The 19,222-nt window shown below is 37.5% G+C and overlaps 1 protein-coding gene across 1 annotated transcript in view; it reads left to right on the forward strand.

Moving 5' to 3' along the window:
- Positions 1-19,222, forward strand: part of COL4A6 (collagen type IV alpha 6 chain) — a 121,090-nt gene that overhangs the window by 21,403 nt on the left and 80,465 nt on the right. The window contains exon 3 of the mRNA XM_056491632.1: positions 16,020-16,103. Within this exon, the coding sequence (XP_056347607.1) occupies positions 16,020-16,103 (84 nt within the window). The remainder of the gene's footprint in view (positions 1-16,019; positions 16,104-19,222) is intronic.

Consider the following 19,222-nt stretch of genomic DNA (forward strand, 5'->3'; position numbering starts at 1 on the left):
GTAATGATGCCTGTAGTACAAAGCATTCTCTCAGAAAACATTGATTTTCTTCACCAAAATGGCCTTTGTTTGGTTTGTAGGCCTGTAACTTTAACACAATTTAAATTTTCCTCACTGGATTTTAGATGTTCATTTTTTCCTGCTGTTCTGTGCTAAGAACAATCACAGTAAGAGTTAAAAAAAAGGCTTTCAAGATATAGCTTTTCAAAAATTGGTTTGAAATGGTTTTGACATCTTCAAGAATTTGAACTAGAATTTGTGACTAGTTGTTTTGGGGTTTTCAATTATTAACACTATAGTAAATAATATTTTCTAGAGCTTTTGTAGGTTTCTTGAATATTTGTGTCCTGCAAGCCCGTGAACATGATGTCTCTGCCCCTGCATTTACTGTCTCCCAAGCCTTCTATAGCTGAAGTAAAAAATCAGCTAGGGAAGAAAGGAGGCCGGGGAGTTTAACTAAAATATGTTTATTGGCAGAGCACACCTGGTCTGCTCAGTATGTAGGGGAGGTAGATGTGGTCTGTAATTACAACCTGCAAAGTAATGGCCAGGTCCATCTGTAGGTACATGGCTGTTGTAATCTTGGAGCTCTGGGAGTCACATCTGTTGAGAGCTGATGAGTAAAATAATCTTGTAAAGAGAAAATTATTTAGTCAGAAGTTACCTAAATAACTCAGTTGTACTGGGCAGTTCAAAATATAAATTCATTCCACTCCTTCGTTTTCAGAAATTCTGGGGAACACGAAACACTAACATTTAAGTTATTCCTTGTCCAGATCTAAATTCTGTGTTGCTCCCTAGTTGGCCCTTCAAAAGGCCATGCAATTGGAGTCTTGAAATACTCTCCTAAATTGCAGTGCATGTAAATTTTACTAAGCCTGTTCTGATGCTAGGACAGAGGTAGCTTTGGGAAATTCAGTACAGGTCTGTACATTTTCTGTCAGTTCAGATGGATAGGTTTTCTTTTTTTCATGCTAAATTTGCTGATTTTTTCCCAAAGTTCTCTACAAATTTTCTTCTTTGGGGTATAATATTATCCTATAGGCCATTCCTTTTTTTTTTTTTCCTGGTGGTTGTAGGATCAGAATTCTTTAGTGTGTCATGTTGCAACTGTGTATCCTGAAGAAAGCAACAGGGCTGCAAGGAGATTGGCTTTCATTGTGATCTGCGCTGCTGTTTTTTGGGGCAGGGCTGGTCAAGGGGGACTCAACAGGTGGATTCTTGGTAATAGGCTCCAAAATCAAATGAACTTGCACAAGGCAAATTTATAGCGTGCCTTTTCTCCTTACGAAAATTCTCACTGGCAAACAATCTGAAAGGACCCAACATCTCAATAAGACACAATCCCTCCCCTCTGCCTCTGTCCTGAAAGGGCCCATTGTTTCCAGGTTTCAAGGTGGGCTCATTGACTTTCATGTTACCATGGAACCAGCGTGTCTTTCTTCCTGAATTATATTTGCTGGTAATCTCCACAGCTTTTTCAGCAAATTAACACAGGTGATTTGTGAGTGGACTTGATTGGACTAAAGGCCAGCAAAGAACCGGTTTGATTAACCAGATGAAGAAATAAAAGGTGTAAAAATTAAGTTCTGGGATAAGCCTTGATTGAAAGAGGGAGGGCAGCTAACCACAAATGCTGTTAACTCCTAGTTTCTATTATATGTAACACAGGAAAGCTGGTGTTGAATTTACATGCTGGAAAACTTAAATATAAGTAAATATGTTAAAACTTAGAATTTAAAATTGACAGCAGTACCTAATATGGAGTTACTTAGATGAAAAAGGAAGAGGTACTTTCATAATAGTTCATAGTCCACACAGTTAAAAGCTAGATGATTCTAATTTTTTCAGTAAAACCTATGCATACATTTTCTATTTTTTCCCTCTCTGTCCAATTGCTGTCCAATAATACAAGTGCATTTAACAATTTAGATGGAATGATTTTTCTCCCAAAAATTCTGATTGAGTGAATTTGAGGAATTTGATGAAATTGACAAATTTTGTTGACCTTCTATACAGGAAATTATGAACATTTTCATAAAATTAAGCCACTTTGCATCTAGTCATGTTGTGGAAGTTTCATGCTTAACTGTTCAAAGAAAGATTTGATTATTTCCTAGAAGATACATTATAGTTCAAGCAGTAGTTAAATTGTGAGATGGTAGAAGATGATTACACAGAATCACAGAATGTTTGGGGTTGGAAGGGACCTCAGGAGTTCCCCTAATCCAACCCCCTGCTACAGCAGACTCACCCAGAGCTGGCTGCACAGAATCACGTTGTCCAGGTGGGTTTTGGACATCTCCAGAGAACCTTTCTGGGCAGCCTGTTCCAGTGCTCAGTCATCCTCACAACTAAAGAAGTTTTTCCTCCTGTTCAGGAGGTGAAACTTCATGCTTCAGTTTGTTCCCACTGTCCCTTGTCCTGTGTTAGGCACTACTGAAAAGAGGTCCCATCTTCTTGACACCCACCCTTAACACATTTGTTGTCTTATCTCCAGCCTGATCAGGTCCAGCTCCTTCAGCCTTTCTTTCTATTAGAAATGTTGCAGTTCCTCATATCTGCTTCACAACCCTCCATTGGACCTTCTCCAATAGTTCCTTGTCTTTCTTGATCTGTAGAGCCCAGAACTAGATGTGGCCTCAGCAGTACAGAGTAGATCACAGAAATAATACTGGCAAATATGAATCTGACGTGAGCTGGGAAGTTCATTCTGGCTAAGGACAGGCTGGGCTGGTATGGCCAGCTTTCAGCCAGGCCTCACAGGTGCTTTCCTTGGGTTCAGACTGACCCCTGAGATTCCACTCACAGGTCATTTTTCCACATTTCCAATCAACTGGGAGGAAGTGAGTTTAGAAATGGGGTGGCAGGGTTTGAAGACAAGGTACCAGCACAAACCCATTAAACCATCCTGCTGGGCAAAGAGGTCATCATTGCAAATGAGTCTGCTCAAGTCTGGCAGTGCTGTCCAGTTCAGTGCTGGGAATGAAAGGTGTGGCTGTCATGATGGATGATGCAGGTGCATTTAACATTTGGTAGAATATGATTTTTCATCAATTACTGTGTTATACGTATTTTCTCTTGGTTCTCAGATTTGATTTGCTGACTGTGCTGTCATCTCATAGAATCTTGGGGTGCTCAGCACTTTGTAGGGCAGGTCCCTGGTGGGCCCAGTGCCAACAAGAATAGTTACTTTCTCTGCCTGGCATTTCCTTGTGAATGATAGCAGTTGGAAATATCTGAGTCTGTTATTTTAAGAACATCTGTTGTTTTGTGTCACGACCCATGGTATTTTTCTACAGGAGCTAATGTAAAAGTTAGAATCCAGTTTACCAGCTAAGGAAAAATGGAGTAGTCTTTTCTTAATACAATACAATTTGAGCTAAATAGCCTGCAAGTGAAAGTACAATACGACAGGTTGTACAAAAACACATAGGAGAAATTAATATCCAGTATAGAGAAGGACAGTTTGTTCTTTCTTTAGAATTGTAACTTATATTTGTCACGTTACCATTATTAATGGGGCCAAAAGAATAAAAAGAAACTGCTTAAGCTGGCAAAGTCCTTGAAAAAAATTGTTTGAAATAGCGTGGGTGTTTTTTTCTCAGGAGGAACAGCTGTGCTTAGCTAGCATGGTGCTCAATGAGACTGTAAATTTTAGCAGTAATCTTTGTTTCATGAGTTGTTTGGTTTGCTGTTTTGAGTGATAATGTTCAAGGTTGGATATTAAGTTACTAAGAATTTTCTAGTAGTGTGTTTTCTACACTGCATGTACAGCAATTTTTAATCTCCTGGGTAGGTGCTGTAAGTGTATTGTAGGTCATCCCTTACCACACTATGCCTGAAGCTAAGAAATAAATGAACTCAGACACAATTTAGGACATTTTAAAAGCTTCAGATGAGTTATTTGGTGATATCGTTTCAACTGTGACAGTATCCATTCTTAGCAGTAATTACTTTTTAATTTTTTTTTCCTCTTTTAAATTTTGTTTCTTTTTAGTAAAACTTACTTTTGAATATAATGGCAGCTGGTTCTTAAATGAAAAGCCTTATCCTCTGAGTCATCCATTATTATCTCTAATGGGTTTCAGGGAAGACAGAGCAAGGTAATGCCTTAAGCAGAATAAATATACTCTTACTAGATGACTATTATTTTACAAACTGACTTCCGTAAACCTACTTGCTTGGACTTTTAAAAACAACTGTTTAGCCTTGTCAATTTTTTTTATGTTAATTGGTTAAGACTTCATTTTAGCTGCTTTTACTTCCTGAGTTGCTTTTTGTCATCTCCCAAACGAGAAGTCCAAGCAGTATGGTTTTAGGTTGGGTAGTGGTAAAAGGGGATAGAGGGTTAAAAATTTTTAAAAGTCACGACTTCAAAGAGTTGCTTGCAAGGACACACACACCTATTGATAAAGATCTATGCCTTTGGCATAAAAGACTTCTGAAGATTATATCAACTAGGCATTTCTGTTCTAAATTGCACCAGACACCACAATCTAATTTTATAGATAGTTTCAGTCTTTCTGATGACAGATTTTCCTTTGCATGGTTTAATAAAGACTGAAAAATAATTTTTTTCAAGTTTCATGTCAGGTTCTATAACAAACTGGACATCCAAAGGTTGATGTTGCATATGCTCACTGTATGCCTTTTTTTATCTGTAAAATAGTCTGAAAACAGAAGCCTTGTTTTCTACCCCCTCAACGTATAAAATAGTATGTGAAACAAAAAAATCTAAAAGAAGTTTTACTTACATAGAGGAAAAAAGGAAATTAAAATATTAAATTAATATTTGCATTATTTTCAACTTGAGAGGTTGTGATAATGATGTCTCCAAAGATATATTTTCTTTTTTTTAGCTGTTGCTAAAAATAGTTTTCTTTTGTTTCAGTTTTTCCTTCCCTTATCCAGTAATAGCTAAGTGAGACATTTTTTTCTGTGTTTTCTAACATATCACTCTAAAGTTCATAATCTCCTTCATAGCCTAGAAACACACTTTAAAAAACAGGATATTTTAAAAAGAAAATTATACATTTATTCTGCCAGTTCTATGTTTTGTCCTTTTTTGGTTTCCTGGGAGAAATGTTTGTGGCACACTTTGTCTCAGATTTAATCAGTGCCTGTTCCTTGGCAAACATATTCTTATCCTGTCAAAATACTGCATCAAGCTATACCTTCTCTGATCTGTTTAATCTAGATAAATATTATAAGGGCTTTTTGTCTTTTTCCACTCCAGACAGGTAAGATTATCCATAATGGAGATTATACATTTTGTCTTGGCAAAAGTTTGCAAGATCAACAGTTTAAGAATAGACATCCGCTCTGCTCAGAAGTGTTACTTAAAATTAAATAGCCATAACAGTATTTTAAATACATGGCTACACAATGGAACTTCTTAAATTTCCTTTGACATTTTATTTGACTTTCTTTACCTCAGTTTGTTTTCTCACTTCTCCTTTATCAATGCCTTTGGGAAGAGAAGCTATCACGATGGGCCAGGGTCTTCTCCAACGTTTAGAACACAGCCTTTTTTGGTTTCTCGAGTTGCTGTCTAATTTACATAGGGCTCAACCGCGTAGTAAGTATGTGGTATGCTTGCTGGGCAGACTGCAGGGGAATCCTTGAGCAAAGCAGTTGTGCCCTGCAGGGAAGGACTTGTCTGGCAGAATTACTACGAGGGATTGTTTTACCATGAAAGGACAGGTTGCTTGAAAGTCTCAGTGAAATGAGAAGGGCAACCCTGAAAACAAATCTGAACCAACAGCTGTAATAGTAAATGCAACATCCTGTTGTGCACATTATGTGCTATATCTAAGTATGATGAAAGTGTGATTATTCTGTGGCAATAAAGCCACAGGTTGATTTTACATCTTGAATTCATCAGATAAACCAGAACCCTTAGAGTCCTAAGTGATTATTTAAAACTGTGGACTGTGGTGCTTTGTTTGTTCTGCACATGTGTTCCAACCAGGTTCAGAGATAGATCCAGGAACCTCTTCCAGGGGCTATGCCATTGCTCCTCTACAGAGCAGAAGTGCAGAAAAGCACATTTGCATTGTTTCATTGTGAATTTTTTCTTGGTCCCCTATTTGAATTTCCAGGGCCTGTCATGAGCTGCCCTCAGAGCTGTTGTTGAATGTGAAGTGAGGGTGGGACTCCAGAGAATGCGCAGGACCTGCATCTCTCAAAGCAGCCCAGACATTCTCAACTGGAGAATGGGGAGCAAACAGACTTGGCTGCAGCTGTTTATATGGGTTGGGCAGAATTTGGAAAGGGTTTTATTTCTGTTATCTAAAAGTCTTGAATTTGCATCCTTGTGTCCTCCAACCTCTTGTTATTCTTCTCTGCCTGATCTAAAGCTCTTCTGTCTCTTTCTTGCATCCCTTCACCTCTACATTTATATCTACATTTTTGGATGTTACTTGCTTTTGTTCACTTCCATCTGATGGACAGTTTGCACCCATGGGTTTGAAAAAGTGACTTTCATTGGGAATATTGCTGGGGGTAAAACTTGAAAGGCCCCAAAGAATCTGTTGTTGTAGATGATTGCTAGGAAATAAGTTTTTTTCTAAAGAAAACCTGCCTGGCTTTCTTTTTCCTTTTTTCTTTTTCCTTTTTTCTTTTTTCTTTTTCCTTTTTCCTTTTTTCTTTTTTCTTTTTCCTTTTTTCTTTTTTTCTTTTTCTCTTTTTTTCTTTTTTTCTTTTTTTCTTTTTTCTTTTTTCTTTTTTCTTTTTTCTTTTTCTTTTTTCTTTTTTCTTTTTTCTTTTTTCTTTTTTCTTTTTTCTTTTTTCTTTTTTTCTTTTTTTTCTTTTTTCTTTTTTCTTTTTTCTTTTTCTTTTTTCTTTTTTCTTTTTTCTTTTTTCTTTTTTCTTTTTTCTTTTTTCTTTTTTCTCCCATCAGCAGCCAGAGCCTGCAGGCTTTTGGATTCACATGCTGCTGAAACCCAAGCTCCTGGGCCTTGCTGCAGAATGTGAAAAGTGTGCCCAGATCATTCTCCAAAGTCAAAAACATCCATTTTATCTTATCCTGAAAAGACTTATTGTTCAGGTTTTCTTTTTTCCTAACCTTTGTTCCATATGGAATGAAAAAAAGATATGACATGTAGTATTTCCAGCAGATAAAATTTTTGCCCTCCCTGTCTCTTCCCAGAGATAGTTTGTTTGAAAAATACTTTGCAAGACCACCACTGTGTTCATAGAGAATGTTAAGATAAATATGTTTATAGATAAGCTATGTCTAGAAACATATGGTTATTTTCATCAGTATGATAGGAGGGCTCATCAAAGTCACTTTGCTCTCTACAACTATAGCTAGAAAAGGGAATTACTTTAGTAAATCCATGGTTAGTTATGTGAGCCTTCTTACATGATGATATAGTATCTTAAATGCATACTCTTGGTTTTTTGACATAATTTACTTTTATGATTTTCCACCTATTGCTTACTCTTTATAATTCTGATATTTTTATAGTGTTGGAAAATTCTTAATTGCCAACTGATTTACCCTCTGTTAGGGACTAAATGGGGAGCCTTTGGACTTCAAAGGGCATTTAGACTGCATTTGCTGCTTGGATGGGCCTTTTATGCAACTTTTCTTTTGCAGAGTTGTAGGGCTACAGACAAACAACATGTCTGAATTTACTCTTTAGTTTGTTTGCTTTGTTGAAGATGCTCACAGATGTACATACAATTTTAAGGATGTACTATATGCATAATTCATTATTTTTCATTTTAACATTGAGGAACTGATTTATCACTGATATTTGTGCTAGCACAAGATGTTTGTAAATGGTACTGATATCCTGGCAGTATTCTACATTTCTCATAAGGGATAAATGACCAATCAAGATTCCAAAGTTGTTAACAGCAAACAGTAGACAGTCGTATGCTCCTGGGTCATGTTGCGACTTGATGAGTCCCACTCCCTGAAGATAGAAATAGTACACTAGAAATAGCATAGGGGGTAGAGGAACAGCTCCAAAGATGTTTACTTTTTTTAAAAAAAACACATTTTTTTCTTAATTATGTTTACTACTATGATGCCCAAACATTAGTTAACAGCAAGGACCAAATGTGCAAGGACCAAATCAAACACAGTATAGACATCTTCCCATAAAGGAGAGCAATTTCTCTGCGATTCTACTCTTTGAAGTATTTTGTGGGTGGAGCACATAGTGCCTCCCTGGTTTCTTTTGTGATTTAATTAACCAAGAACACAGTATGTGCATGGTAATTTCCAAAGCTGTTGTAGTAAATCTTTCCTCGAGGACTTTAAACTCAGTGGGGTGTCTCACTGTGCTATTTGCAGTGGCTTTACTCTGTTCTTGCTTCAGTCAATGACAAAACCTCCAGGGAAACTAGTGAGATGCATCCACATACAAGCCAGCTCTTATTTTCAGGATCACAAGATGCAAGGGAATAGAATCTACAGACATGGAGGTTAAAGAGTTAATCATGTTGGTACTATAACACGTAGTCTTCTGACAGTTCCAGGAGATGACTCGTATGTTTTCATTTAGATACTCCATAATTATATAGACTTTCAGCTGTTTGGGTCTTTTGGCCCTTCTGTAACGTGTGATGAAGATTGTCTATTTAAAAAATAGGATGAAAGCTTAGGTGAGAGCAAATGAGTTATCTGTCCCACCTCAGAAGGAAGGAGTGACCTTGATGTAGATATTGTAAATGAACTGGAAAAGATGGGTGAATTTTATACTTGTGGGCCATAATACTTTTGCTAACTTTTGCCAAGAGAGTTTCTCGGCAGATTCCACCCTGTCTGCAGCTGAACGTGTGCCATCGATCTTGGAAATTTAATCTGGGATAAGTATATTAATAACTTGAACAGACAAATACTGTGTCTGTAACCATTCGTTTAGCTAATTGTTTTTGTGTAAAATGGAGATGCCTAGCCCATCTGTGTTTAAATTCCATTATTAATGATAAGCTCCAGCAGCAATAATCTCTAGTTACAGGAACATTTTTTTTAAAGTAAACCTAGTTCTTAGTCACTCATTTTCCTTTTTAAAACTGTAATCCTCTGGTAATTAAGCATGGGACATCAGAGTTTCTTAATGACTGGCTTGATAATGTGACCAGCAATTTAAATAGAAGGCTCTGTGTGAGATTATTTAGTGCAAATTTTGAGTCCCTACTGCAGTTAGGAGGAGTGCTTGTGTTCCCTCTCCAAAATACGGAATTTGCAGAATAAGAATAATTTGTCAGAATAATGTGGTGGTTGAAGTAGTCCCAGATATTTTTATCATGTACCATGTTGTGGGATGGTGATCTAGAAGCTTTCCTATGTATGCATTCTGGAAATACTAGAGGTATAAAAGTGGCTGTGGCCAATCAGGATTATTTCTGTCACTTTGCTGTGGAGAAAAGTTGCTGTCTATGTTGTTTAAATGTCTGTGGAAATGTGCATACCTGGGCATTCAGTGCTGAGGGCAACCTTATTCTAATGTGACAAAGAAGGAATCTGGAATATTCCAAACATTTTACTCTGTCCTGTTGGCTAATCAAAAGAAACATGTGGCACATTCCAGCTAAAAGCTACATGGCATATTTATTTAAAATAAAAGTGTCAGATAAAAGAGGGAGTTTCACATACTTCTCTTATGTGTTTTGGAATAACACTTCTTCTCTTATAGAGATATTTTCATTTTTCTCAAGGTGATTATTCCTAAAGAAGGAATAATGCCATTTGGTTTTTCTTTCCATGTCATGTTCAGAGTCACCTGTGGCAGGGAAGGGGCAGTCTTCTGTACTGCTTTGGCCTTTGTGGAAGCTGAGGCAAATCCAGGAGGAACTAATGCATATTCTTATTTCTGTGCAGGATTGCTCTGTGCTGAGGGAGGTTTCCTGAGGGTGTTTCTGAGGCCTTCTCTGAGCAAAGCCAGCATGTGCCCAAGTTCACCTTTGTTTTGCAGGGCATTCAGATGTGTTCTTTGGTCTCAATGATGTTATCAGAATTAAGCATGGAGTTGTAGAATGGATTATTTTGGTATTTTTTCACTAAAGATATGTTTAATAGAGTACAGCAGCGTGCAGACTTGTTTCTGTGAAGGTCATGTTTTCATCAGGTAAATAAAGTAGTAGATAATAAAGTAATACTAATGTGTGCCATATGTACACAAACCAAGTAGACCTCCTGGAAGGATTATTTTTTTCTTTTTCTTTTTTTGCCACAAGTTGATTTACTTTGCTTAGGAGAGAACACAGGAGTAGTTATGCTTCTTTGACAATACCTTGAAGGATGCAAACAGAATAGCAAAGGACTAGAGTGAAGTGCATTGAGGATTGTCTGGCTGAAGCTTCCAGTTTGCAGCTTCCATCTGTGTTTTAGACAATGTTTAATGCTGAGTCAGCTGAGCCTGAAGACCATGTAAAGAAATTACTCAAAAGTCCCTGGCTAAGAGGCTCTGCTCATGTCCCTTGCTGTGGAGTTCCTTGTGCTCATCCTGCTTGTCGCTGTCTCCCCAGCAGAAAGATCAAGCATCCTTCTCCCAGCCGTCTCCCACACATAAAGCTGCATTGACCCCTAGTGTGTCTTCACTGCAGAAAGCTGTTACAGCAGAGATTTTTTTTTTTCACCTCACTCAAATCCAAAAGATACAAAGAGAGCTTAGTAGATTACTTTGCTGTGGGAAGTCAGATGCCACTCCTACCTTCACTTCTCTAATCCATCAGTATTTTGCCTCAAGTATCACTAAAAGTGTGGCCAGATTCTACCAATATTTTCTTGGGTTTTACTATTTAATAGTCAGCTCTGGAGCTTTCATTTGAAAAAGGTTTTTAACAGATGGCTTGGGGAATGATGCATTTGAAAATAAAATACAAATAAAAAATTGCTGTCGAATTTTCAAAGTATGTGGTCTGTATGTACAAATTTGTAGGATGAATCACAGGGGACACATGCCAGCTTACCTTCTGATAAATACTTTGATGATAAATACTGTGAGCATCCCTTTAACTTTAGGTGAAGGTTTTCCTTCTCTAATAATTTTGTTACAACTGTTTGCACAGTGGAGAAGCTGAGACACTTTTGGGGCTGATGCCCTGAAGATGGAGCTATTCTGAGCCAGATTCAAATCTGTTAACATGGAAGCCAATGTTCTCTCCCTGACAGTCACCCCTGTTGCTGATTTATATATTCTTGCCAGAGATCTGTTTCTGTACCTTCTCAGTTACTGATGGCCCTGTAAAGTGTTGCTAAACAGCAGTGGGGTATTGAGAACACTATTTAAATAAAATTTGTTCACTTTTCCGGCATTTGCCTTTCTGATGAATGCATAGGGCCATTATATCACCATCCAAGTCTTCATTCAGGAATTTAACTAAAAGCCATGAATGCTCCAATGAGTGAGGTTGTCACAGCAACTCATGAATGAACAGAGATACTAGAGATACTTTTGCAGTGAAATTTTGCAAGGGTGTTTGAGTGTCTGGTACTGTGAACATAATTTCCTTGTTAGTCATCAGCAGGTAATAAGATTTTGAATTATATGAACATTGCTGATTTCAAGATTCTGTAAGTTTTAATTATACTTCCTTTTTATCTTCTGATTATGAAGTTTCTTGTTATGATTTTGTACTGCTATAATGGAGCAGTCCTTAACTTGAGAAGTTACTGAAGACAGGCGTTGGGGAAAAAAAACCATCACCCCTGTCATAACTGTATGCGAGTTAGAGATTCTTTCACTTTCTGTTTTATCATCAACTTTTTTTTTGTCATCATCCTTTTTTCCTCTTTTATCATGAGTGTGCTCTTTTTTCCACATACTTTACACACTCCAGTTTTGCATGCTATCATTCCTTAGAATCCATTATTTACTAAAATTTTCCAATTTATTTTCCCATTTCCACCACTGCTACTTTAGCTTCCTCATGATAAAATTGATGTTTTTAACCTTTCTTCAGTCCTTTCCCAAAACATGCTCTCAGCCCATTCCTCTGGCTTCATTTTCCTATCTGATTGAAGTAATTGTCTGCAGACAAGATATTTAAGTCTTCTGCAGTTGATCCTTTGAAACAGAGCAGAAGTTTTGATGCAAAATTGAGCCCCAGCTCTTGCATCTTAGCTGTGCTTCCTGGAGGTCTCCACCTAAAGTCCTTTGTTAGATGGTTTACTCCTACCTACAATTTTTGGATTTGCAGGCAAGTCCTTCCATTTATTCTGTTGCCTTGTATGTTACTTTAGAGGAGCTGGAATGAGCATTCTGGAACACTCTTATGGCATCACAGCTATGAGGTTTCTTTACTCTCTTTGGCTCCAATCCAGAACAGGCTGAAGTCAACAGAAAGATTTGAATGCCACTGCTTCTTCATGAATCAACTGTGCATAAATGCTTGATAGAGGTGCACCAGAAGCACGAGAGAAATTGTCCTTACAACGACTTTTGGTTTTGAATGTCTTTTAATTATAGTTTCTCACTTGTATCAATACTTCTCAAATAGAGTGGTTTTTTCTACATTGAAATCATGGTAGTGATTCTTATGTAAGCCTGAAATAACTCAGTTAAAATCAGGATGTATGTTACTCAGTTGATATTACAGCTATTTAAATCTCGTATTTAAATCTCAGAGTATGTGTTTTTGTAAATGCTGCTATTTTGTTTTTTGTTTTAAAGGTCTTGGTATGCTTCCATGCAATGAAATGAAAATGGTTTCATTAATTTCTCATATAATGGTGGAGCTTACCACTCTAATAACCTTATTTTTAATTTTGTTTTTTTAAGAGCATATTCATCTATCTGAAATGTAGAGCAGTAGGGAAAAAATCTCTTCCCTGAATACATGCACAGAACAAGTATGACTGGCTCATGTTTACAGGGTCAGGTTACAATCTGTAAATATTTTAATGACCTTGCATTCATATGTTTGAATGGGAAAATGTATTAACCTTTTCAGAAGAGAACACTGTGCAATCTTTAGAGTTGTGTTCACAAATACTGCGCACATGGCTGTTTGCAATTTAAAGTCATAGAGTCTCTGATGTCAGCTACTTCCCCTGAATAAAATGCTCAGGGCACCTATACCTGGTTTTGAGCCAACTAGATTTGCTTTGTTTCCTTTCCGAATGCCTTCATTCACAAGTGAGCAAAATGAATTCTCATGCTGTGAAAAAGAGACCTAGGAGTACATGGTGAACACAATTTTGCACAAAATAGGGACACAGAATCACAGAATCACTAGGTTTGAAGGGTCCTTCAAGATCATGGAATCCAACCCATCCCCTAACACCTCAACTAAATCATGGCATGAGTGCCATATCCAGTCTTTTTTTAAACACAACAAGGGATGGTGACTCCACCAGCTCACCAGGCAGACAATTCCAGTACTTGATCACTCTTTCCGTAAAAAACTTTTTCCTAATATCCAACTTATATTTCCCTTGGCGCAGCTTAAGATTGTCCTCCCATTCTGTCAGTTGCTGCCTGATGAAGGAGACCAACTCCCAGCTGACTGAAGCCACCTTTCAGGAAGTTGTAGAGAGTGGTAAGGTCACCCCTGAGTCTCCTTTTCTCCAGGCTAAATAACCCCAGCTCCCTCGGCTGTTCCTTATAGGGCTTGTGTTCCAAGCCCCTCACCAGCCTTGTTGCCCTCCTCTGGATGTGTCTCAACGTCCTGCATACTTTCAGTTTTCCACAAAGCTCAGTGAGAGTTTTATCCAGCTTTATAAACTAAAGAGATATTTCTTTTGACTGGAGCTATATTTACTACACTGCATCACTGATGGGAGCAGCAGGAGTCTGAGGGATAGAAGAAATAATGGATTTTTGTCCAGTCCTCTGCCACTGGGAAAGACCTGGCAGGGGAATAGTGCTCTGAGACAGCAACTATTACAAGGCAGTGACCTTAGAGGGATACAGAGCTATGGTAAAAGGAAGCTTCTTTGCTCACTCCTAGCAGGCATCTGAATGGGCATAACCATGGGCCCCAAGGGCTTGTGCAAAAGACTGCTGGAGAAAAAGTTGATTGTTTAAATCTCTAAAGAATTTAAGGTTGAGTAAGTCTGGGAAAGCATAAACTTACCACCTGGAGGTGTAAAGCTCTGTGAGAAGAGTTTAAATATAAGGTTAAGTGTCAAGAATAGAGATACACATTGCTTAGCAATGCATCCAAATTTCCACTGTGAAATGTGCATATAAGAATGGCAAAATATGTATCTCAGTGCACTTCACTCTAAAAATAATTTCACAAAGAGATGACTTTTCAGCACAGTGTTCGTTACAAACCAGTTTTTATGTACTGAGCCCTTGCTGTTGCACACTGCAGACTCAAGTTCATGATGATCATTCCTTGTCTGAGCAGAAAGCTTGGAGATGCACTTACAGTCAATAAGCTCTAGATACAGTTTGTCTTCTTTTCTTTGCTTTTGGGTAGTTTATAGGCTGCATGGTAATTTTTGTTTTGTTAACTGTTTTTTTTTGGTTTTTTGTTTTTTTTTACCTTTACTTCATTCTTTATCTTCTGCTGCTGACAGCTGGAATTGTGATGCATTTCCTGTTCTGGTGCCTTTCATGTGGTGCCTTACTTCAGTTTTGTGTTAGATCCCACCATAGGATTTTAATGAGCCGTGTATCTAATGGGGCCTCATCTGAGCAAAGCTGCCAAAAAGTCTGCAGAGTGGTTTCACTTGATGCCCGTTAGAATTGCTTTAAGGTTGTTGTGACTATTTTACAGCAAGAGATAACACTCCTTTCTGGATAGTATGGGAGATTGGATTTAAGGCTTTTTGTTAATATCTGTTCATTCTAAAACCAAAGGTGTTTAATTTAGCAAAACAGTGTAAACCTCAGCATGTATAGGGGTTTTTCATTTACCTGCAGCAGAACACTGATCAAGTGATGTCAGACTAGTTACTTTCTCTGAGAAAGCTGATTCAAAGAAGCCCAAAAGTTGAGAAGCTTGCATAAATTGTCTTTCATTTTGCACATTTCTCACTATCAGGGAATTTTAAAGGCTTTAAAAATATTTCCTGTGAACGCTTGTAGTAAGGAAATTTATGGCTCCAGTCTTAACTTGTTTTGGCATTTAGTTTGATCACATTCATATGAGAAGATTAAATGTTTATTTGTTTCAGAATTTCAAAGCCTAGGGACTGTACCTGAGCATGCTGGACAGTGAACGTTTCCTTAGAGACTGTGTTCACAGTGTGTCACAAAACTTCATTGCTAAAGGGGACCTTCTTTCCAGGACTCACAGTATTGTCAGTAGCATTGCAGGGCTTTGGGAAGCCCAGTTTTTCAAACCTGTTCAGTGTGGAAGCAGGTCAAACTCTCTAAACTAAATTCGTGTAGTTAACTTTCATGTACTCTATTAGATAGGAATTAAGTTTGTGATATAAGGACTTCAGATTAACATAAATACTGTAATTATTCTTGAAACAACTAATGCCAGTGCAGCAAATTTGGAATATATTTTCAGTTTAAATCCAAATTCATGATGGTTTCCTACACACTTCCTTGCACATGTGTTCATAGTTAAAAACGCCATTTTCTCTCATCCAGTAGCTTTTGTTCTCGTGGTTTAGCTTCTTGTTCTTAGAAAAATGCAAAGGTCCCAAAAATAAATTTGTCTTTATAGTTCCTATTGATATAAAGAAACTTGTTTATGCAGGATGATTGAGGCACAAGTTGCAGTTACCAATTATGATCCTCGTCTAATAGTGTACTGAGTATCTCAAAACATTGTCTAGTTTTGTGGGTTTCAGAGCCATAGGAAGTGCTCTGTACCTTGCAGAAGAGCTCCAACTTGTATAAATTCACTTGTCCTCAAAGAATTTCTAACCCAACTTTTTCTGTTTATTTGGTGATTCCAAAAAGGACCCAGTTGTGGAGAAGTTAAAATGTAATTGCATTTTGCCCAATTACTTCCCAGCAAATTCATACAACAAAGGTAATTTAGGTAAAAAGTGTTGATACCAAGTGTTTTAATGAAAGGAGATCTTCAGCTAACAAATAGTTATGATATTCAATTTTATAATTTTTAAAATTTTTTTTATTTTTTAGGGTGGAAAGAAGTCCTACAGTGGGCCATGTGGGGGCCGCAATTGCAGTGCTGGATGTAAATGTTTTCCAGAGAAGGGTGCACGGGTAAGTTTGTTTACACAAATATAACTTGTCCTTGCCTCTTATAAATATTTTTAGAAATAAATAAATAAGTAAACGCCATGTTAATATGTGTAATTCTCAATCTAATGACCTCATGAAATGAGAAATGATGATGACCAGCTGCATTTCAAATGTCTCTGGCCAAGATTTCAAAAGCTGTTCTAAAGATTTACAAATAGCTCATTTTGTAATGAGTCTTCAATAGAATCCTATTTCTTTATGTGATCTGAGCCCCAGTTCAAAAGAAGTCAGATGGTCTTTAAGTAGATTACAACAGTTAAAATTAGCAAAATCAAAGTAGTGTGGGCTTCTAGTACAGATTTTGCCCAGGCCTCAGTATAATAGCTTCGTCTTTATTTGTGGAACTGTTTTTGATTTGTGTATTTGGTTGTGGAAGAATAATAACTTGGAATGGACCTAAGCAATTGCCTTTGAGAAAGTTGCTTGTGTAGCTAAAGTCTCTCTCTCTGAAGTCTTCATTTGAAGAAACCAAATGTTTAAGCAAGATTTCTGTAAAATTTCTAATTTATTTATAACTTATCTTAATGCAGCTGCTTATCTCCTGTCTTACTGGAATGCAGTAACTCACTTCACCCTGCCTTCAACTGCAATGTTAATTTTTGTCCAGACACCGTTTATTTAATGTTTTATCCTAAGCTCTAGAGCATTTTAAAATGTACAAAAATTGTTTACATATTTTGATTTTGGAAATGAAAGGAAGAAAGTGCACAAAGCAGGTACTTGAGGAATTGGAAAAGCTTAAAGAGAAGGGAAATAATACTAGTTGTCTTGTTTAATTAATCAGCTGTACTTCCCAACATCATATTGAAAACTCATCCTCTGAGTGAAAACAAAAGAAATTAAGTCTTACTTAAACACTAGCAATCCTGATTTTTTCCTTTCGTTTTCAGAGACATAGTAGGTGTGTATGCAAGGCATTACTTTTTGGACTGAATTTAGAAAAATGTTGATATTTAAAAATTATTGTTTCTAAAATGATTATTTTTTTAGTTTCAGACAGAGTTGTGTGTGAATGCTTAATTGATAACTGGTGATATGTTTGCTCTGGAAATACAAGAATTCTTTCAATTCATCATGTGACAGAGAGAAAACATGTCTAAACAGATAAGCAGAAGAACTTTGCAAGGAAGTTCTCAATAAACCCTACAATATGAGCTAAAGTGAATAGCTCAATACCTTTTGTGATTAGATACAGTAAGGGGCAGACCTAGTTTGGTTCTGGAACACAATATCCTGTAAATGCTTTGACATTTAGATGGCAGTGAGCATCATTCTTCTGTCTCTTTACATTCCCAGGGTCCAACTTGATTGTTTGAAGTGTCCACAACGCTGTTGACCTTGCAATTTGAGCTCTTGGCATCTCTTTTGTTAAGATGTCACAAAGATTTTAGGCTGTTTTCATTGCTGACCTGAGAGTTCATTTGGCTTTTAGCTTATTTCTTGTGTGACCTGTATCGGTAGGGCATTTTCAGTCCTTCAAATGCATCCTGCTGAGACCTGTCTATGGAGTAAACTGTCTGCTATAAGTGGTAACCTTTCCCTTTTACAAAAGTAGTTCCATCAAGTGTGCTGAATCTCCTGACACCTCGTTGAACTTCTGCAGGCAGCTACTGGAGGCCTGCTGTGCCTGAGGATATGGAGGTGACTGGGTAAACTGGGAAAGTGGATGGTGTGATTGTGTATCCTATAGCACGCCGCCTTGTTTCTTTCAGGACACTCTACGGCCTGAAGCTATTCCTTGACTTCCTGCCTAGCTGCTTCTCCACTGCTGCAAAGCTTTTAAGTTCAGAAACTGAGACAGGACTTTGTCAATACCCTGAATCCATATTTTGTTTAAAAAAATGTTTCAGCTGTTTAATTTTCCACAATTAACCAAGTCAGAATAAAGCTAAGCTTTCTTTTTAAAAGAAGGAAATCGCTAAAAAGCACAGGAAAAATGACAATAAGTTGACATGAAAATAATATAGACAGTGTCCTTAAATGTCCTCCCTGAATGCACTTTTGGTCAGATCAAGCTTTAAAAATTTTATTTAGGCAATAAAATACCAGAACTGCCTCAGACTTTTTGATTAGTGAGGGATATCTCTAGAAATGGGGTGTAGATGTGTGTAATCCACAGGTGCCCACGTTCTTGTTTTTGCTATACACTGCAGGTGTATGTGCAGGATATATTAAAAAACCACCAAAACCCACAAAGAAACACCAACCAACCAAAAAAACTCATTCCAAAACTCAACAAACCAATATAATCTCACTATCTGTAACACTGACCTTGTCAGAAGACTTATTTCTATGCAGTGAGTCAGCAGTTTGTGGAATAGTTGAGATTCTTTTCTGAAGAAAGGATGGTACAGTACTTGTCTAGAAGCCCCTTAGGGAGGTCTCCTAGCAGAGTGGTAGGGCACATCTCCTAAAAGACCAAAATTTCGGTTCTGTTGTCTGAATGCTTGCATTACATTTGAAAAGCCGTAATGTTGCCTTGTACCAATTTTAGGCTGTGCATTGACTCTTGATATGATCCAATTTACTGCGAAGCCTGCACAAGAAGGGAAGCATTCTTTGTCTTAGCCAGTGATTGGTTCTTTAATCTAATGATGAGTTAATGAAAAGCCTATCTCTATGCAAGTCAATGGTCAAACTCCTGACCATTGCAGCCATTCTCCCCTCCTTACCAGTTTTTATCTTGTAAAGATTTGTGAGTTACTACTCCAAATCCAGTGATTTGTGGAGAAGTGTTATCTTCCCTGAAGGGTCCAGCTAGAATCTTGTCTGGTTTTCTCCGAGTTAGAAGATTAAACTGGGTGTGTGGGTCTTACTACTTAAGTGCATAAGAAGGTATCTACACATTGTATGATTGTGACAGTAAGTGTAATGGCAAGTGAAGCCCAGGAAACTGATTTTACACCTAGGAGTTTTGGATCTGGTTGTTCCGTTCCCCTAAACTGCACTGTTAGAACTTGTACTGATTTTGATATGAACATTAATGTAATGCTCTGCAAAGAAAATGCCAGGGAACATCCCAGAGGTTACATGAGCCTCTGCCTAGCTGGAGTCTCTAGATCTTCTAAATCTCTGTGTTC

Source organism: Oenanthe melanoleuca, chromosome 4A, assembly GCF_029582105.1.
Source record: "Oenanthe melanoleuca isolate GR-GAL-2019-014 chromosome 4A, OMel1.0, whole genome shotgun sequence".
In the NCBI taxonomy this organism is placed as follows: Eukaryota; Metazoa; Chordata; class Aves; order Passeriformes; family Muscicapidae; genus Oenanthe; species Oenanthe melanoleuca.